General features: G+C 42.5%; 3 protein-coding genes across 4 annotated transcripts in view; 2 read left to right on the forward strand and 1 right to left on the reverse strand.

Annotated features, from left to right (window-relative positions):
- The window catches only part of vwa5b2 (von Willebrand factor A domain containing 5B2), a 39,155-nt gene extending 37,157 nt beyond the window's left edge, over nucleotides 1-1,998 (forward strand). Inside the window, exon 21 of the mRNA XM_052464008.1 lies at nucleotides 672-1,998. Within this exon, the coding sequence (XP_052319968.1) occupies nucleotides 672-977 (306 nt within the window). The 3' untranslated portion in view covers nucleotides 978-1,998. The remainder of the gene's footprint in view (nucleotides 1-671) is intronic.
- alg3 (ALG3 alpha-1,3- mannosyltransferase) lies at nucleotides 1,931-11,896 on the reverse strand. Its single transcript, XM_052464009.1, has 9 exons — nucleotides 11,654-11,896; nucleotides 9,175-9,274; nucleotides 8,532-8,679; nucleotides 8,182-8,342; nucleotides 7,833-7,953; nucleotides 7,416-7,621; nucleotides 7,143-7,220; nucleotides 3,797-3,940; nucleotides 1,931-3,562 (listed from the first exon to the last, which is right to left on the reverse strand). The coding sequence occupies exons 1-9, from the start codon at nucleotides 11,835-11,837 to the stop codon at nucleotides 3,406-3,408; spliced, it is 1,299 nt and encodes a 432-aa protein (XP_052319969.1). The 5' UTR covers nucleotides 11,838-11,896; the 3' UTR covers nucleotides 1,931-3,405.
- A 387-nt stretch (nucleotides 11,897-12,283) lies between these two features.
- Nucleotides 12,284-20,981, forward strand: mul1a (mitochondrial E3 ubiquitin protein ligase 1a). Of its 2 annotated transcripts, none has more exons than XM_052464010.1 (6): nucleotides 12,284-12,437; nucleotides 16,994-17,163; nucleotides 17,702-17,789; nucleotides 17,956-18,076; nucleotides 18,336-18,567; nucleotides 18,766-20,981. In XM_052464010.1, exons 2-6 carry the CDS (start codon nucleotides 17,047-17,049, stop codon nucleotides 19,276-19,278), a joined length of 1,071 nt encoding a protein of 356 aa, XP_052319970.1. In that variant the 5' UTR covers nucleotides 12,284-12,437; nucleotides 16,994-17,046; the 3' UTR covers nucleotides 19,279-20,981. The 2 variants fall into 2 exon arrangements, with proteins under 2 accessions (XP_052319970.1, XP_052319971.1); XM_052464011.1 differs by having other exon boundaries at nucleotides 12,356-12,437; nucleotides 15,548-17,163.
- Nucleotides 20,982-21,785: the final 804 nt, after the last annotated feature.

The following is a 21,785-nucleotide window of genomic DNA, read 5'->3' on the forward strand; positions in this document are numbered from 1 at the left end:
TGGGAGAAACTCCCCAAATACAGGTGTGCCAAGCTTGTAGTGTCGTACCCAAGAAGACTCGATGCTGTATTCCCTGCCAAAGGTGCTTCAACAAAGTACTGAGTAAAGAGTCTGAATACTTATGGAAATGTGTTAAGTTTTTTAATTTTTAAAAATAATTTTGCAGAAATTGATAAAAACCTGGTTTTGCGTTGTCATTAAGGGGTATTGTGTGTAGATGAGAGGGCGAAACGATTTAATCAATTATAATAAGGCTGTATCGTAACAACGTGGGGAAAGTCTGAAGACGTGTTCTGTGAATAAAAAGAAAAGCTCCTAAAAAGTCCCACTCTGTGACATCCTTGAGAAGGATAAATAATGATTTGCAAAACCTGCACCGAGTTTCTAGACAGGGGGAGAGCATTTTCCTGTTCTCTGCGATCTGCGTTTCAAAATCACCGTTTAATGTTTTTACTTTTGATGAGAACAAAATTGCACTTTCTAATTTGGTATTTGTACTACAAAACACGTGTGTCAATTATACATATGTAGGCCATGGTATGGTCCTGGATATAATGAATATGAAAAGTGGTGGAAATGCCCTTCAAGTACTCTACCGATAATGAATCTACAAGAAGTATTTAGAGGTGGATACCCGATTTAAGAGTTAGTATCTGGTATCTCCTCCACAGGTGCGTCTCCAGTTGGCCTCTGGGGCCTTCCTCCTGACAGAGGTCTACTCTGACTGTATCCAGATCCCCCTGGACCGTCTGAAGAGGGCATCCCCCTACAGCCTCCACCGCAGCAGCTTCAGCCCCCCTTCCGCTGCACCTCCCCCAACGCCCCAACAATCCCCTCCTCCACCACTACCACGCGCCCAACTGGTACCCCCCTCCACCACACCACCACTACCAAGCCTCCTAGTCTCCCCCATCACCACACCTCTACTGGTACCAAGCCCTTGGGTGGCCCCCATACCCCTGACGACCCTCCACTAATCCTGGACCCCCGACTCTGCAGGAGACACTTCTCCGACCGGTGCCAAGAGCCCCTGACGACCCTCCCCGACCCCCCTAGCTCCGAGGAAGGCTCTCCTGACACGACAGGTGGCCCTATCCCCCAGACCACCCAAGCAGACAGCGGGCGCGGCTCAGAGACTGACGTCTGTGAGGGTTCTCTGTTGGATCCAGCAGCTCCAGACCCCCAGGGGAGCGATCAGCTAGCTCTGGGGGACCTGGAGGGCTCGAGCTGGGCCACGGCAGTGGCTCTGGCTTGGCTAGAGCACCGCTGTGCAGGGTTTTTCATGGAGTGGGAGCTGGTGGCAGCCAAGGCGGATTTCTGGCTGCGGGGCCAGGAGCTGCCGGAGGGGGTGGACCTGGCCGGGCTGAAGGGGGCTGCCAGGCAACTGTTTATGCTGCTCCGCCACTGGGACGAGAACATCCAGCTCAACATGCTCTGCTACAATCCCAACAACATGTGACCACATAGCCACCATGTTAAAACCACCACAATATGCGAGATGACTTATTACCGTCACGACAACATGTGATAGTTACCAGTGCTTTCTCCTACTAGAACTTTGGTGCAGTTGCCTCCTACCTGGAATAATTTGTTTTTAAAATCAGGTTCAGTTGAAAAATGGCATTTGCACCTCTGGTTGCTAATATGAATTTTCCCCAGTGCCAAGATCATTTAAAAGCCATTGACTTAGGTAAATTGAGACTTGACGGTGCAAACTCTACTTGACGAACCCAAGAGGCCTTTAAGTACACCATATGAAACTACAATATGATCATGTAAAGCTTACATTACTTTGATTTAGTAGATTTAGTCACTGCTCTATTTTCTCTCAGCTGAATGGCCTATTAACTGGGTAGTCTGTCTAACTTGCATTAGTGTAGAATTCAATTACTCAAATGTATGCTTGTGAATGAATGACATTTAATTCAAATTTCTTTAGAGATACGCCTTTTATTTTCACATCTTTATCAACAGAATAAAACACACCTTTGGAATCAATCTCTGTCTTCGTGTGTAACACAAAACAGACATGCAAATCAAAACACACAATCATCAGCAAACAAATATGAGCACTAAATATCACCTATGGCAGCTCATTAAAGAACATTAACACTTAAAAGGGACAGTTTCCTACTCAAGATTAAAAGGAAAGTACTGCAAAATTACGTGAATATGTTGTCACGTGGAACTATCCATTTAAGCCTATTCTTGGACTAAAATAACCTTAGTGAGTGTTTCGTCCAGGCGTAGGCTTAATCTGGGTGCGGGAAATGGGCCTCATCTATTTAGTCTAGTGCACACACTGATCCACATCCTCTGAAAGAAACTATTAGAAAATAAAAACAATAGACAGATATTCATGACAGTCAACAGTTTAGTTCTGCATGGTCATATTCTTATATGAAATTACATATATTATTACGTATTTGCCTATGATAAGCCTTGTGCTAGCTAGGCAACGTCATTCCTATTGTGCCCAATGGGCGGCACCAAAAGCTTATTGCAGAGAACGGTTCAATTTAAGGCGTTCATTAATAAGTAGTAAAGTAAAACTTCCCAGGTATGGAGTTGAGGACAAACAGAAATATTTAATATAATAATATATGCCATCTACCGGAAGCTTTTAACCAAGACAATTTACAGTCAAGCGTGCAACATTTTTTTTTTTACGTATGGGTGGTCCCTGGAATCAAACTCACTATCCTGGCGTTGCAAGCGCCACGCTCCACCAACTGAGTTAGAGGACTAGAATCTATTGCAGAGGACAGTTCAATTCAAAGCTTTGTCAATAAGTAGTAGCAAAGTAAAAATTCCCTGATACGGAGTTAAGACAAACGCACATAGAAACCATCTTTACAACAACAAATGGTCCAGTATCAGAGGTTCAGAACAGCTGGTTGCCAGCATGGGGACCGAAGAGTTTCTCACTCGATTATCGACAAGACCAGATAATACTCCACAAGAAAAATCACGGGCTAAAAGGTAGTTGACACAAAACATACTGTAAGCAAGAGATCCTTCCTTAAGATGTTCTAGACGACACAGCAAAACATTCAGCGTTTCTCCACACCACTAGACTCCCACTCTTAGATTTGTATTATTTCATTCTTTAACCTGAGAATCCTAATTGTTTTCAGCTTCCTCCCACGCCACAAACCTGCACGACTGCCAAATCGTAATACACCCCCACATGCAGTCTCACTCAGTCCCTTCTCTCACCTGTATGTACCGCTATACACTAGCAGAGCTACAGCGAGGTGGGTAGCAACAAACCGATGCGTCTAAAGACAGACCCCACTCCACCTCAATAACCCCCTGTGCGTCATGAGGAAATAGGCAAGACACGGTGAGGCGAGGGGTGAGAACCAGCCTAGGGTGGATGGGAGGGTCCTCTAGGGGCTAATCTTACTGGCTCTTGGCATTCTCTCCCTGGCGGGCTGGGGGCCGGGCGAACCACAAGGAGAGCAGCATGATGAGGTGACACAGGTGGAGGGCTGCTGAGCTGTATATGGTAGACGGGTAGGTGTTCCATGACAGCTCCACCAGACCCAGGATCAAAACCCTATCCACAGAAAGACCAGATAAGACATAACGTGAGAGGACAATGAGTGACGATAACAGGCCTTTTGACACATCGAGGCTCAGAATTTATAGTAGACTAAGATTAGCAAATGTTCCCAATCCTGCATACGCCTGAAAACTACATGAATGTACATTTTCACAAATCTTAATTGACGGAAGTTAGGACCCTTCCTATTTCTACACATCACGGCCAAAAGCCCCCCCCCCCCCTTACCGGAGTAGGTGAGCCAGCTTCTTGACCCCTCCACTCCAGAGCAGGAAGGGTAGGGTGTGGAAGTACCAGACATAGAACTGGTAGTGCAGCGAGCGGCTGAAGCACATGCCGATGAAGTTAGACGTGAAGAGGATCAGCACCATCTGTGATCGGCTGTTAAGGTCTCTTATACAGGGCATTCAGAAAGTCTTCACACCCTTTGACTTATTCCCCATGTTGTTGTGTTAGAGCCTGAATTTAAAATGGATTAAGTTGAGATTTTGGGTCACTGATCTACCCCATAATGTCAAAGTGGATTATTATTGAATTTTTTGCAAATTAATAAAAAATGAAAAGCAGAAATGTCTTGAGTCGGTAAGTATTCAACCCTTGGTTAAGCCTAAATAAGTTCAGGAGTAAAAATGTGCTTAACAAGTCACATTACAGTGCAATAAGTGTCTAACATGACTTTTGAATGACTACCCCATCTCGGTACACCACACACACAATTTTCTCTGAGGTCCCCTTAGTCGAGCAGTGAATTTCAAGCACATATTCAACCACAAAGACCAGGGAGGTTTTCCAATGACTCGCAAGGAAGGGCACCTATTGGTAGATGGGTAAAAATAAAAAACACACGTTCTTCCTAACTCGGAAACCGCTCAGGCATATCACCATGAGGCCAATGGTAATTTTAAAACAGACTTTAATGGCTCTGGAGACAATTGAGGATGAATCAACAACATTGTAGTTTCTCCACAATACTGTGAAAAGGAAGCCTGTACAGAATATTCCAAAACATGCACCCTGTTTGCAATAAGGCACGAAAGTAATACTGCAAGAAATGTGGCAAAGGAATGAACTTGTTTTATATATTTTTTAATTAAGAAGCAGGGTCGTGTTTCAGAGGACGCATGGCTCTCGACCTTCTACCCCTTTTTCTCCCCAATTTCGTGATATCCAATTACAGTCTTGTCCCATCTCTGCAACTCCCCTACGGACTCGGGAGAGGCGAAGGTCGAGAGCCATGCGTCCTTTGAAACACGACCCTGCCAAGCCGCACTGCTTCTTGATACACTGCCGGCTTAACCCGGAAGCCAGCTGCACCAACGTGTCAGAGGAAACACTGTACAACTGGCGACTGAAGTCAGCTTGCAGGTGCCCGGACGGGCCACAATGAGTCTCTCGAGCGCGATGGGGCAAGGACATCCCGGGCCAGTCAAAGCTTTCCCTAACCCGGACGACACTGGGCCAATTGTGCGCCGGGTGTGCAAAAGTCATAAAAAGACTTACCCAGAAAGACACACAGCTGTAATCACTGCCAAAGGTGATTCTAACATGTATCGACTCAGGGAGTTGAAAACTTATCTAATGAAGATATATTAATGTCTTACTTTCCTTAATACCCTTTTCTTCCACTTTGACATTACAGTATTGCGTATAGATCATTGACAAAAAAATTACAATTAAATACTTTTCAATCCCACTTTGGAACAACAAAATCTTGAAAAAGTGAAGGGGTGTGAAAACGTTCTAATAACTGTATAACAGGCACAGTTGTTGTTTGTATGTTCGTATTTGGTGTGAAAACGTTCTAATAACTATATAACTGGCACAGTTGTTGTTTGTATGTTGTATTTGGTGTGAAAACGTTCTAATAACTATATAACTGGCACAGTTGTTGTTTGTATGTTCGTATTTGGTGTGAAAACGTTCTAATAACTATATAACAGGCACAGTTGTTGTTTGTATGTTCGTATTTGGTGTGAAAACGTTCTAATAACTATATAACTGGCACAGTTGTTGTTTGTATGTTGTATTTGGTGTGAAAACGTTCTAATAACTATATAACAGGCACAGTTGTTGTTTGTATGTTCGTATTTGGTGTGAAAACGTTCTAATAACTATATAACTGGCACAGTTGTTGTTTGTATGTTGTATTTGGTGTGAAAACGTTCTAATAACTATATAACTGGCACAGTTGTTGTTTGTATGTTCGTATTTGGTGTGAAAACGTTCTAATAACTATATAACAGGCACAGTTGTTGTTTGTATGTTCGTATTTGGTGTGAAAACGTTCTAATAACTATATAACAGGCACAGTTGTTGTTTGTATGTTCGTATTTGGTGTGAAAACGTTCTAATAACTATATAACAGGCACAGTTGTTGTTTGTATGTTGTATTTGGTGTGAAAACGTTCTAATAACTATATAACTGGCACAGTTGTTGTTTGTATGTTGTATTTGGTGTGAAAACGTTCTAATAACTATATAACAGGCACAGTTGTTGTTTGTATGTTGTATTTGGTGTGAAAACGTTCTAATAACTATATAACTGGCACAGTTGTTGTTTGTATGTTCGTATTTGGTGTGAAAACGTTCTAATAACTATATAACAGGCACAGTTGTTGTTTGTATGTTGTATTTGGTGTGAAAACGTTCTAATAACTATATAACAGGCACAGTTGTTGTTTGTATGTTGTATTTGGTGTGAAACGTTCTAATAACTATATAACTGGCACAGTTGTTGTTTGTATGCGTACAGTGTGAAAACGTTCTAATAACTATATAACAGGCACAGTTGTTGTTTGTATGTTCGTATTTGGTGTGAAAACGTTCTAATAACTATATAACAGGCACAGTTGTTGTTTGTATGTTCGTATTTGGTGAAAACGTTCTAATAACTATATAACAGGAACAGTTGTTGTTTGTATGTTCGTATTTGGTGTGAAAACGTTCTAATAACTATATAACAGGAACAGTTGTTGTTTGTATGTTGTATTTGGTGTGAAAACGTTCTAATAACTATATAACAGGCACAGTTGTTGTTTGTATGTTCGTATTTGGTGTGAAAACGTTCTAATAACTATATAACAGGCACAGTTGTTGTTTGTATGTTCGTATTTGGTGTGAAAACGTTCTAATAACTATATAACAGGCACAGTTGTTGTTTGTATGTTCGTATTTGGTGTGAAAAAAACATGGAAAAAATATATACACAAAGTAATTGGGTTCTCTACCCATCTCTAGGATAAGTAATCCTTCTCACCCCCCTAAAAGATTTAGATGCACTATTGTAAAGTGGCTGTTCCACTGGATGTCATAAGGTGAATGCACCAATTTGTAAGTCGCTCTGGATAAGAGCGTCTGCTAAATGACTTAAATGTAAATGTAATCTCCACTAATAGCCATCTTTAGTTACAGCTCTTAAGATATTCACTGGTACTTTATGGCCATAGAGACAGACCTAATTAAATAAAGGTTAAACAAGTCCAAAAGAACTAGATAACTGTGTGTTTAGAGATACAGAACAACACACCGGTACTGCTTCTAGTCATGGCTCCAGAGACAGACTGAGGAAAGGATATGATCTGAGGTGAGTTTCTGTGCAAGGAGGACTCTCTTGCCTGGCTCCTTCAGCAGTTCCACGATGCTCTCTTCAGGCCTGAGGAGAAACATGTGTTGGTTTAATTCAACAGAGCGCGCACCTGGTTAACAACAAAAAGCCGAGATGGTCAGACTAAAGCATTGGTGTACAAATATAATTTAGGCTGTATCTCCTTTTAGGCTCCACTAGGGCCAAGAGTTTTGGCCTGACCATGAACATCTCTGGTGCTAGAGATAACCCCAGTAGCCTCACCTCTTCCAGCGGCGCAGGGCAAATAGCAGCAGGGCTAGCAGGTGGGCGGCCAGGAGCACCAGGTGGAAGTAGCGACTCAGGAACAGCCACTCCGGCAGGAAGCGCCAGTTCACTGTCCATGTGAACATGAACTGACGACCCAGGTCAAAGGCCCGGGTCATATAACCAATTGGATTCTCCATCAGGAAGGGTAGGCCCAGCAACAACTGTGATGCGCGAGAGAGAGAGAGAGAGAGAGAGAGAGAGAGAGAGAGAGAGGTGAGGTGGAGTAGAGATGGACAATCAACAGAATGGAAATAGAGTACGCAAATCCTAATTGTCCACACAGTGTGAAAAGTGGATGGAACGCTGGGGACAAGAGGCATCAGTGAGTAAAACTTAAACGTAACAGTTGAAGCAGATGAAGGAGGTCCAAACCTGGATGGCAGCACAGAGAGAAAGCTTGGGTATGGTCCTCATCAGGCCAAATTCAGACAGCAGCAAGAAGAGAAGGCCCGGTGCGAACAGGAGCACGTTCATCTTCACAGACACTGCTAAACTGTCCACAGCAGAGGTAGAGGAAGTTGTCATTCGGACCATGTGATAGGGGCTACCACAGTTAGATGTTGAGTTCAGCAACTCAGTTCTGCCAATCTAAATTAGAGCTTTATTATCATGAAAGGTGTCCCATATTTGCCCGCACACTGAACCAAGTTCAACTTCGGTTTGATCATTTCAGTTTAACTGAGCTGGGCTCCAGCTGTGCAGAACCAGGGTTTACACTTGCCTGTAGAGCCCGCAGCCCAAAGTCCAGCGGCCGTCCAAGAACAAATTGACGGCCCCAAACAACATCATCATGGCCACGGGGTCGTTGAAAAGACGCAGGACGAAGATGGAGTGGATCCGGTAGGAGGCACAGCACACAAAGAAGAACACATAAGGAGGAACCTGGAGAGGAGGAGAGTCAAAATGGCCCTTTTTTTAAATCATGGAATAGATTACAGTATTATAAAGTGGTGAATTCCAAGTTGCAATAAAAACTAAATATATTTTGGCTAATGACAACTAGCTAAGTACCAAAGAGAAACAACGTCACCTTGGAAAACAGTGTACAAAGGAATAAGTGTTGCATCTCACCTTCTTGGTGCGGTGGTATATCCGGAAGACGAGTAGCAGAGTGAGCAGGTAGAAGACAGCGAACAAATACTGGGCCAGGCGGATATTCACCCCATGGTTGGTAACGTAATACAACGCTGTGAAGATGTACACAAACCCTGCTGGGTACCTGGAAAGGTAGGTTCAGAAATCAGTTTCAAGACTGTGATCTTGTTCACGTCAAGACACGTCAGACTGCAGGCACGCACAGACACACACAGGGAAAATTGCAAGGCTTTGTCATGGGTCTGGTGAAGATTCAAATGTATGTACAAATTCAGGTAGGTCCCTTCGTTTTGTTTGCTTCCTAGAGAAAACAGGAAACCATTTCTGTTGCAAAAGGTTTTGCAACAGACACGTTTAGCAATGGAATCCGGCTAACCTAGGATAGGATAAAGTAATCCTTCTCACCCCCCTTAAAATATTTAGATGCACTATTGTAAAGTGGCTGTTCCACTGGATGTCTTAAGGTGAATGCACCAATTTGTAAGTCGCTCTGGATAAGAGCGTCTGCTAAATGACTTAAATGTAAATGTAATGAATACATCCCTGGGGTTGCCAATACTGGTATTGGAACCTGGTTCCTTAACTTGTAGAGTACCACGTATAGGGTAGTGGAACTTACACCAAAGGGCCTGTGTCTCCTTTGAGCTGGGTGTAGTCGTAGGTGCCGTTGATGACTCCCTCTACCTCATCCATATACGCCTTCCAGTCGATCTCTGTGTCTGCAGGAGAAGACATTCACCAATGAACTTGTCATATACATTCAACAAATGGGGTAAATGATGTGGATGAAGGTACCTAAAGAATCAGGTGACAGTAAGAACAGGTCAGCAGCAACTACCAAAGGAAAAAAAAAATCAAACAAGAAAGGGAAACTGAAGTTATACATTAAAAACGGTGATATGTGAATTTTCCCATATGTGGTTATACCTTGGCTAGTAGAAAGGGTTGGAAGCTATTTTTCAATTTACCTGTTCTTGCTGATACTTCCTTCGTTCTCAAATCGGAAGAAAAGCATCTTATAAATGTCTATGTTGAGTTACAGGTGGTTCTCCAAAAACCAGAGAATATTTTGAAAGGTAGTAAAATCAACATTTTGTATCGAGTGAGAAATGCCTGGACTGGGTGTAGATCTTTGTTTTGGTCGCACTGTGTGATGCACGATCATCTGCTTCTACAAGTGGCGATGGTGCATAAAAATGACTAGTTCCTGCAAAGATGTTGGGAAATGAAAGATGTCTGGCAGCTAAAATGGCGATGGAACGCTTCACTGTGAAAAACATTGATTTTACCATCTTAATGAATACTCTTTTTTGGAGAACCACCTGCAGCTGAACACAGACACCTATATAAGATAGACTTTTCTTCCGAATCGAGAGAATGAAGCATCTACAAGAACAAGTTACTTAAATTACTTCTGACCCTTCCTACTTGCTCTCAAGAACCCAAGGGATTCTACTTTATACCAACGGTTCTCAGCTATAAGCACTGGTGGGACCATGTGAACTACAATCCTGACACTCTGTTTCAACATTTAGAAACCTAAATAATAAGTAATTGCTTGTGATACGGTTTTCCAAACATATGGAACTTATCTTTCATTTCAGCAATAAAGAATATTTAGAATAAAAAGAGATGTAACTTACTGTAGCAGGTTTGCACAGTTCCATACCGCTGTTTACCTCGAGCCAATGAACTACACTTCCTCCACAGTTACACTTAGGTGTTGAGCACGCTACATAGCACTGGTGTCATCTGTAATAAGCGCTGTAACATGGAGATATGTCCATGTGGGAAAACAAACCATAACTATATAAAGCAAAGGTGTGCAGTAATTTAACAGATATGTTACCAAACCATACCGCAAGCGATGTATTTTAACGTCAGAACGAGTGTCTGGGATCTTAACAAAAGTCCTCCAGCAGAAGATACTACAGTCAATAGGGGCCAAAGCAGTTAGGCGAGTCTATGAATGGGTTAGCCTCTGTAGTGCCAACTGTCAAAGTGAATTTACAGACGTGGTCACGGTCCCTTGTGATGTTGCCTAGTATGGACGAAATATGTAGCTCTCAATAGCTGTGGCAAGTTTAAGTGTTGTTGCCAGAAGAAGCATGTATATTCTGGTCGGGGGAACATTAATGGCCCGTATGCGCGTTCTTAAGGTTAACACGCATCACTTGCGGTACGGCTTTGGAAACAAGGAACGTTGCTATCTTCATATCAGCGACAAATATACTTAAAAAAAAAAAGGTTAAATTATAACACGACAGAGTTTGGGTTAGTGTTCTCACACAGCCATATTTCCATGTTACATCGCCCGTTTACGCAAGACAGATGGAAATTACCTGTCCTAATTAGTGTAACAGTATAGCTTCCGTCCATCTCCTCGCCCCTACCTGGGCTCGAACCAGGGACCCTCTGCACACAGACAACCCTCAAAGCATCGTTACGCATCACGCCACAAAAGCCGTGGCCCTTGCAGAGCAAGGGGAACCACTACTCCAAGTCTCAGAGCGAGTGACGTTTGAAACGCTAACTAGCTCTCCATTTCACACCTTACACTAGCATGCTCTGAACGCCAGTGTAACTGTAACTGAGTAGGGAGAAAGTGTACTGTAGTTCGCCAACTGGAGGCACACACAGCTTATGGATCAGCGCAGGACTGCTGCAGTAAGTGTATATTTTTTAAGAGTTTATTGCCGATATGAAAGATAAGGGGCATAGATTACAAAAACGGGTTCGCAAATGATTGTTGATGTTTCTAAACGTTAAAACACAGCTTCGGAATTGTAGTACAGCCAAACGTGGCGAAGTTAACGACTGAAAACCATAAGAATAATAAGGGTTAAAGAGTTGAATATTAGGCATGCTAGTAGATACCATAGACTTGCAGTCGTTGTGCTAAGGTCAGTTAACATTGGCTCGCGAAACTACCACAACCTTCCTTCATACTGGACATATACATACAACTGGTATCTATGAGTTCATCTGACTCTGGGGAAGTAGATAAAGGCCCTCAATGTTAAGGACCTCATTGCCAAAATCTCGAAGTATCCTTTTAAGGCTAGCCGCATGCTCAAGCTAAACCGCTAGCTACTTACATGCTACTTTTTGTATGACCCATATGTTTATTCCGATCTCCAGGAACCACAGAACAGAGGCGACCAGTATTGTGTACTCCGCCTGGAATAATATCAAATGTTTCTCCTGCCATAGTTTTCGAAGTGTCGCCCACACTCGAGACAGTGGACCAGGTGATGATTTTTTCTTCACACCTCCTGCCATTTCGGCTTACGCTAGCTACGTGGCGCAGCAGCAACAGTACATTAGTACCCCGTCACATGATTCAGTATAGCGTCAACCAGTCGTTGGGGAGTTCGTTTTGCATGACCCGGTGTCCCGGGTGGGAAGAGTTTGTATATTTTACACCATTCCATTGGTCAATAAAGATGCCACCAAGAAAAATGTTTGTTATTGATCTTTCATTCTCACTGAAAGCAAGCCAAAGACGCGGCAGATGTGCTCTCTGTGCGCTATTTCTAAACTTCCCTTAAATTTAGTTTTTGCGTATTTTACTTTTGTTTTTATACACCAGCTTCAAACAGCTGAAAATACAATATTTTTTATGGAAAATATGTTTCTCAGCGGTTTAAATGGTATAATACTTGCTTGTTTGGTCACAAACTGAAATTAGACAAAGGATTCGAATTTCTGTGTCCAGGAAGGCGGAGCAATTTCTTTACAGTGCATTTTTAAGTGAAATACCCAGGGAACAGGGCCATTGGCTTCACCCGAAGATGCGTAGTTTCCAGGAAGGAGAACATGTCATGTGATCAAAACAAAAAGGGCAATTCTTCTTGCGAAGACAACTAGTGTTTTTGAAAGGTAAAAATGTACAATACTGATCGATTAAGTCAGATTTGACCCTTTGGCTGTTGCAAAAGAGTGCACAAATACTGTTGTCATGTTATGGTCTGACCTTTGCGGACATTTAAGACGATATTTTAGAGGTCAATGGCAGGTCTTCCAGCTAGCAAAATATTTCAATTCGCTAACAAAACATATGCTTGCTAGCTAACCAACTGTAATTATTGTTTAGATCCACTCTGTGGGCCAACAACTTGGATGTTTATCGAAGAAGGTATCTGAGATGGCATAATGTCAATGTTGAACGTGATATTTTGTTAAATGTAGTTCTGGGCCGGCTACATCTTAGAACTGGCTTGAATGGTTGTGCAATGGGGGGGAGATGGCGCTGCAGTGGCTAGCTGCCATTTTACGGGCTCCTGACCGATTAATGCTACTTTTTTTGTACATAATATTTCCGCCATCGTTACCAATGACTGAAACCGCTTCTGGACATCGGGAACAGCAATCACTATCCTCGATGTAGATGAATATTTATTAATCAAAGAGTCTGGACCAGGCTCGAATCACCCGGACTCAAAAAGGAAGGGACGGCGCAAGAGAGGCAAACGAGCTTACAATCACTAGAGAACTAACTGGACGAGCTCCATTGGAGTCTGTCCTATCAACTGGAAGAATTGGATAATATACAGTACCAGTCAAAAGTCACACCTTCAAGGGTTTTTCTTTATTTGTACAATTTTCTACATTTGTAGAATAACAGTGAAGACATTAAAACTATGAAATGACACATTTGGAATCATGTAGTAACCAACGGTGTTAATCAAAATATATTTGGAGGTTCTTCAAAGTAGCCAACCTTTGCCTTGATGACAGTTTCACACACACTTGACAACTAGCTTCATGAGGAATGCTTTTCTAACGGTCTTGAAGGAGTTCCCACATATGCTGAGCACTTGTTGGCTTCTTTTCCCTCACTCTGCTGTCCAACTCATCCCAAACCATCTCAATTGGGTTGAGGTCGGGTGATTGTGGAGGCCAGGTCATCTGATGCAGCAGTCTATCACTCTCCTTGGTAAAATAGTCCATACACAGACTGGAGGTGTGTTTTGGGTCATTGTCCTGTTGAAAAACAAATGATAGTTCCACTAAGTGCAAACCAGATGGGATGGGATGACGTATCGCTGCAGAATGCTGTGGTAGCCATACTCACTTTTGTTGCCAGCGGTTTAGACATTAATGGCTGTGTGTTGAGTTATTTTGAGGGGACAGCTAATTTACACTGTTATACAAGCTGTACACTCACTACTTTACATTGTAGCAAAGTGTAATTTCTTCAGTGTTGTCACATGAAAAGATATACTCAAATATTTACAAAAATGTGAGGGGTGTACTCACTTGTGATATACTATGTCTACCTCAATTACCTCGTACCCCTGCACATTGACTTGGTGCTGGTACCCCGTGTATATAGCCATGTTATTACCTCGTACCCCTGCACATTGACTTGGTGCTGGTACCCCGTGTATATAGCCATGTTATTACCTCGTACCCCTGCACATTGACTTGGTGCTGGTACCCCGTGTATATAGCCATGTTATTATCTCGTACCCCTGCACATTGACTTGGTGCTGGTACCCCGTGTATATAGCCATGTTATTACCTCGTACCCCTGCACATTGACTTGGTGCTGGTACCCCGTGTATATAGCCATGTTATTACCTCGTACCCCTGCACATTGACTTGGTGCTGGTACCCCGTGTATATAGCCATGTTATTACCTCGTACCCCTGCACATTGACTTGGTGCTGGTACCCCGTGTATATAGCCATGTTATTACCTCGTACCCCTGCACATTGACTTGGTGCTGGTACCCCGTGTATATAGCCATGTTATTGTTACCCATTGTCTATTTATTCCTTGTGTTATTATTTATCTCTTTTCTCTGCGTTGTTGGGAAGGGCCCATAAGGAAGCATTTCACTGTTAATCTACATACTTTTTTATGAAATATGTGACAAATAACGTTTGATTTGATCAAGCTAGCCCAGGAATGTACTCTAAAGTAGTGTAGGCGAGCCTACCGTCCAAGGTCCTTATGTTATTTTCAGAGAGAGACTGGCTGTGACAGCCAAATACTCAATTTCTAAATGTGAATCCATTTCTCTATTGCATAACGTTTCTAGAAACATAAAGCCCTTTCGTATCACATCAAAATAATTTCGCAAGTGCAAAATATACACACTACACTGTTTTAACTGGCTTCATCACAGTTGCAGCCGACAGTATTTTTCAGTTACGACTAAGGCTGCAAAGGGTCGGGAAACATTTTCCATGGGAAGTTAAGCCCTGGAATTTGGGGAATTCAGTTTATATTAATCAAAAAAGATAACTTAGAACAGTGAACCTTTTTTTGTGGGATACACAAGGCAATTCTAGGTGTTATTGCATATTTTGTTTAAACTATCCCCAATTCAATGGAATTGCAACCCTCTGCATGCACAGTGCATTCTTCCATCACATGTACAGCTGATTCTCAAGATTTTGCACACTAATGAGATGCTATTGAGCCCAAACAATTACACTGTCTGAGCCTAGGACTACATGATTTCTGGTAAGTTTTGATTACAATATTGGGTGGGGTGAATATATTTTATGTCATGCATGTTTTTTTTGTTAACTAGTAAATAGTAGCCTACGGCAAAGTGTGTTTAAATGATTTGTAACTTGTTAACAGTTTCTGCTAGTTAGTTTTTGGTACCATGTGGGTTTTAGGTTGCTTGAGCCTGCTAACTGAGGAGTGTTAATTCACCTGTTTCCATACATGTTTCACTTTAAAACAACTCCTTTGTAAGATACATGTTTTAATCTAACTGCTTAAATATTTATCTGTACATGGAATTGTATTATTTATTTCTAATCTTTACAGGAAAATGCCACGGGCACTGTCTGTGTGGAGACATTTCACTGCAGCTAATGTAGAAGAAAAAGCTGTGTACATTTGCAAATACTGTGCCAAATCATATGTGAAGAATGCAACAAAGATGCATAATCTGGCCAAGTACATAAAGTTCCCTCAGCGCTCACAACAAGCAACCTCTGACAAAAGTCCCTCTACTCCTATTCAAGGTGAAAATGATGAATCAGACACCTTATCGACAACGAGCCATCCTCAACACGGTTGGGAAGTGACAGTGAAGATGAGGCCTCAGTCTGATGTTCAAGAGGTGGACATTGAGGTCCAGGGACATGGAGGCCGGAGAGGAAGACAATCAAAGCTTTATTTTCTAGACTATCATTTTACAGATGTTGAGAACGTTTTGGGGAGATGCGATGGATCATTCGATATTCCCTTTTGTTGTTGAGTGAAATCATCCCATGTGAAGAGTCAACTCATTTAATTAAAGTTCAATTTGTAAAAATAATATTATTTTTTCATTTGGAAGGATTTAATCATTTGCAATTATGTCCACTTATAAGGTAAAAGGTTTGTTTTTGTCTCCATATGATATGGTAAATATATCCAATTCAAAAACCATCTACATTTAAATGGTATTAATATTAATTTGCATATATTCCCGTTAATCCCCACGGAAAGTTTCCACCTCCTGAATATTCCCCAAAATGTGCAACCCTAGTTACAACACATTTCTGGTGGCCTTCTTCAATTAGTCTTTCAAACACAGGTGTTTGGCGCGTGCTAGATGTCTAATCAGCAGAGGTGGTTGCCACTGTTTTCCGTCTGTCTTCCGCAGTAACATAGAGATATGGCTGTATGGGAACACTAACCCTATGAAGGTGTGTATTCATTTAACCTTTTGTTTTTAGAAAAGTATTTCTCGCTCATATGAAAAACCGTAAGTGATCCGTGCTCACATTCAGACCGACCATTGGTGTTCTTTACGAAAGTCCCATTGGAAGAAAATACCTTCATCAATAGGCGTTAATTGGTTATTATCTAGCTAAACCAGTTCTAGTTAGCCAAGGAATGTAAAGACCGTGTCAACCACCTGAAAGTCAATAAATGGTATTTGAACCCAAGCGCCTTTATCATATGACATCCTCTAGAAAGACTGATGTAGGTACCCCATTCAAAAAGGTAGCTATAATGCCACCTACACAGATTGTAAGTCATCAATGAAATGAAACGCATGTCCAACTTTGTTGTGCTTGTGAGTGAAGGCACTGAATATGCAAATAGTCATAATTATCTGTGGAATACTATAGTATAGGATTATGGTATATTTGAAATGTATTTTCTTAGATTATAACGTAGTATAACCTAACCCAATCAGATGTGAATACCCAACATATTTTTGTTGCATCTTTGCATTCTGAGTAGCTTAATCCAGTTTACTGTCCAAGTGCTGAAAATCAATAGCAACCAGCGTTCTCTGACACTGTGCTGTCAAAATAAAATTATAGACATTTTCAAGCATGTCACTGACATTTCAAAGAGAATCGTGCAGCAGAAGATTTAATTGTAGCTTGTCTGAGTGACGCATGGCCCCCTTGCTTTCATGCTGAAGAACATCCTTCATATAACTTGTTTGTCTGTCTGTTTCTGAACTGTAGGCCTGTTACCAGGGGGGTGAGAAGAGACGGTGTGGAGTGTGTGTTGGGGGGGGATGGAGGAGTTTCCAGTGAGGATGGTGGAAGGGCTGTGTCTAGGCACCAGCTTGGCTATATCTGGTTTCTTCTACTACGTCTACAGGAAAAAGAGGAAAATGGTGGACAAGCTCAATGTTAGTAGTCTGCCCTGTATCTATTCCTTCAGACTACGGCCTAGATTCAATCTGTAATGTTAGTAGTCTGCCCTGTATCTATTCCTTCAGACTACGGCCTAGATTCAATCCGTAATGTTAGTAGTCTGCCCTGTATCTATTCCTTCAGACTACGGCCTAGATTCAATCTGTAATGTTAGTAGTCTGCCCTGTATCTATTCCTTCAGACTACGGCCTAGATTCAATCCGTAATGTTAGTAGTCCGCCCTGTATCTATTCCTTCAGACTACGGCCTAGATTCAATCCGTATTGCTGAAGATCCACATTATAGAGCGATTGAAATTTAAGGCAACGTTCCCACATTCAGTGACTGCATGCTCCATATGTCGTCTCAAATGGAAATGACCTTTTAAATTTAAATTGCGCTGTTCTGCGGATTTTCCGCAACATGAATTGAGTCTAGGCCGTGGTCTTTACACATTGTAAATCAAGTACAAAACTAATTTTCAGACATGGGGATTTTTTAAACAGAAATGACGGTATTTGCTTGATGTTTCAGGATGCACCACAATTGACTTTGGATGGGAAACTGGCAGACCTTTTGAACGTGACACCGGGAAAGTGTATGCAGTATGTTGTCATTGAAGGTAGGCATATGGTTGGTTATCTGTGTCAATGAGAAACATTTGAGTGTATCACTAAGATCATTGTATTATGATATTGACTAGACTCTGTTCTCTCACTTATTGGTGTGATTGGGCAGGTCTTAGTATAATTAATGTCTCTATCCATTGTGTGTGTGTGTGTGTGTAGGGGCAGTGCAGCCTCTGGGGGAGCCTTTGACGAGTCAGTTCCAGGAAGGCACTGTGGGGGTGGTGCAGAAACTCATGCTGAGGGAACACAAGCTGGTGTGGAATAGCCTGTCTCGCACTTGGTAGAAACACTCCTGATTGACACTCCAAATGTAATGTGAAAGACTAGTATCATCTGTATTACCACTTTGAATGATAGACCGTCTGACATCAAATACACACTAGCAGTGAAGTTAACATGTGCACGTTTGGCTCTGTACTCCAGTATTTTGGATTTAAATGTTTCATATGATGCAACGGTATTTGAAGTGATTTTCAGATCCGTTTTACAATTTAGAAATTAAACCACTTGATGTATACCCCCCCCCCCTTCCTGTGTAGGACGGACAGTGAGCGTGTGCTGCACCAGAGGGTGAACGCGGTGCCCTTCAGCCTGGTCGGGTCGGACCAGGCCAACGTGAGGGTGCTGTGTCCCCTGGAGGCCTCGGGTCTAGAGATGGAAATCATCCATGAGAAGTTCCACCAGGCCACCTATGGTTTTACCGACATCATCGGGCAGTACCTCAGTGGAGAGAAGCCCAAAGGCCAGCTGGAGACTGAGGAGATGCTCAAGGTGAGGTTTGAGTACATTTTTTTTTATGTAGCAATATCACTGATAGATTACTTATGATAAAACAGTGTATTCATTCCCAGAATTCCACAATAAGATTCCAAAATGTTTTATTGTGTTTAGGGTGAGGGAGGTTACTATTGCCCCTAAATAGTGAGAGTGTGTTGCTCCATAATCCAATTAGTCTTTCTGTATTTCTAGGTTGGCGCTACTCTGACAGGTGTAGGTGAGCTCATCCTGGACACCGACCGGGTGCTGAAGCTCCGCCCGCCCACTGACGGCTCTGAGTACTTCCTCACCACGGCAGACTTTGAGTCCCTGCGGCTGGAGCAGGAGGGCCAAGCGGTGGTCTGGCAGGTCCTGGCCTCTGTGTTCGCCCTGGCCGGGTCAGCCATCCTCTTCTGGTTGGGCCACCGCTACTACCGCAGCCTGAGGGTCCGCTGGGACCAGGAACGGCTGAGGAGGGAGTTTGAGAGGTTGGGTGCTGGTGGGACGGGGGAAGGGTCTACGGCTGGTGATACACAAGAGGGGTCTGGGGAGCAGGCACCCTTGGGAAATGCCTGTGTGATCTGCCTGACCCAGCCGCGTAGCTGTGTGCTGCTGGAGTGTGGGCATGTGTGCTGCTGCTACAGCTGCTACCAGGCCTTGCCCCAGCCCACCTGCCCCATATGCCGGCAGGCCATCAAGAGGGTGGTGCCCCTCTACCAGGCCTGATGCCCAGCCTGGGAGTAGAACAGATGTGTGTTCTCATGGTTGGTCTATGTATGTATCCCCTGGGGTGTTGTTACCTGTACTCCTAGAAAGACAAGGTCAAGGTGATAGAATGGAGACATTTTATAATTTACATTTAGGCTGGTTGTAAAACCTTGAATATGATTCTCCACATAGAGCCAGAAGGACCGAACTCTACTGTAATGATAACAGTCACCCTGAAAATACAACTTTGGAGAGCCGAGGAGAGGCCTAAGCTAGCAAGACAGAGCAGGACATGCACACACTAGTCCTTAAACCCCTCACAATGTCAGAGAGAGAGACCAACTCTTGATAGACCAGGCAAACCATCACTGTACTTATTACACTGTAATAATCACCTGAATGCTTGTTGGCATTCTCAACACAAACAGGCTAGGTGCCGCTACTGTATTAACAAAATGTGAATCTTTGAGGTTTGAAGCACTTAAAAATGCATATGTATTATAAAGCTAACAGCTGTTGAGTTTGGTTTTGAATAGTAAATACATGTTTATATACTGAACAAAATAGAAATACACCGATTTTTACTGCGTTACAGTTCATATGGAAATCAGTCAATTTAAATCAATTCATTAGGCCCTAAACTATGGATTTCACATGACTGTGCAGGGGCGCAGCCATGGGTGGGCCTGGACATATGCACTTGGGAGCCAGCCCCACCAACTGGGGAGCCAGCCCATCAGAATTATCCCCCCCCACACACACAAAATGGCTTTATTACAGACATATTCCTCAGCACACCCCCAGACGAAGAAGCTGGGTTTGGAGCTCCTGGGCACGTGGTCTGTCGTTGAGGCCGGTTGGAAACACTGTCAAATTCTCTAAAATTACATTGGAGGTGGCTTATGGGAGAAAGATGACCATTCAATTCTCGGGGCAACACCTCTGGTGGGCATTCCTGAAGTCAGAATGCCAATTGCACGCCCTACCTCAACTTGAAACATCTGTTGTGTGACAACTGCATATATTAGTGGCCTTTTATTGTGCCCGGCACAAGGTGCATCTGTGTAATCATCATGCTTAGCTTCTTGATATGCCACACCTGTCAGTTAATGGATTAACTTGACAAGGACAAATTATCTTAACAGGGATGTAAAGCAAATTTGTGCATTTGAGAGAGAAATAAGCTTTTTGTGCATATGGATCATTTCTCTGAGCTTTTATTTCAGCTCATGCAACATGGGAGAAACACTTAACATGTTAAGTTTATATTTTTGTTCAGTATAGATACTGGGAATGCAGTTCTCTCATAATTAAAGTGTGCATATGGATAGTGTTTACGTTTGAAGTACTATTGCTTGCTTTGTGCCTTATTTTCACTCCTGGTGTAAGGAGGGGGTCGGTCGTTCCACCAATTTGATTTTTGTTATAAAGATTCCTGTCAAAGTGCTTTGACGGGGTTGAGGCTTGTTTCCAACAGGGAGGGGGGCAATTGAATCTGAGTTTGAGAACATTTCTAGCCTATCTATGGGTAACAGGGTTGGTGTTTTATGCTTGACCCACTCCGTTTTCCAGCACAAAATACCAGAAAAGGTGCAAAGAAAACAGAGTAGTACCAGCTCACCTGGTATTTACACTCTGAAATTACTTCTAAATGTTCCATATTGAAAGATGTATTGAATTCTCCATGTGGTCTAAAATATTAAAGGGCAATTAATTTATAACAGGCTTTAAAAATTCTATATTTGTACTTTAAAATATCAAAGGGATGCAAAGGGCACTAATTTCTCATTGACTGTATAAATCATCTGATCACACTGAATTTGTGATAACCCAATGTTGAATATTGTCAAAAAAGTATAGAATGTTTTATGCAAAGGTTTAACCTGCTCAAACCGACAGTAACCCCCCTGTGAGACACTGCTCTTTTTCCAGGAACACCAATGTACTCTGAAAAGTTTGCTGTCTTGAGTCAACTATCCTGCTACTTCTGTCATCTCTAACAAGCACAGGGGAGGAATAGATAGAAAGCCACCTACAGAGTTTTGGGGCACTACGGAAATGGAAAAGTTAAGAAACTAACTGGCATGCGTGGGTTGGGTGAGGGGTGAGTGAGTGAGGAGCAGGTGGGGGATTAGGTGTCGTAAATCTTCCTGGGGGGAAGGGGGCAGTCTGAGGGAATCCTTCATGAGCTCCCCTGGCAGAATAACAGCTGTGGCGCTTGGGGGTAACTTAAACCTCAACATGTCATGATGCTAAAGACAGGAATTTCTTCAGGTTTGCAGTACACGCTGAACTTACAAGAGTGATCCCTCACCAAACCAGTTTCAAACCAATGCACATTCTTCCATGATACATGTGATTAGTAAAGTGGCCACCAGGGGGCCTACTTGCATCTGTTTCAATTAGATCTTCCACTTTTATGATATTGCTGTTCATATAATACAATAATAATAATTACATTTTCCCCTGAAATATTACAATTATTGAACTATGGCAAGTTTAACCTGCAGGGAACATCAGGTCAG

The sequence above is a fragment of the Oncorhynchus keta genome, chromosome 15, assembly GCF_023373465.1.
Source record: "Oncorhynchus keta strain PuntledgeMale-10-30-2019 chromosome 15, Oket_V2, whole genome shotgun sequence".
NCBI lineage: Eukaryota > Metazoa > Chordata > Actinopteri > Salmoniformes > Salmonidae > Oncorhynchus > Oncorhynchus keta.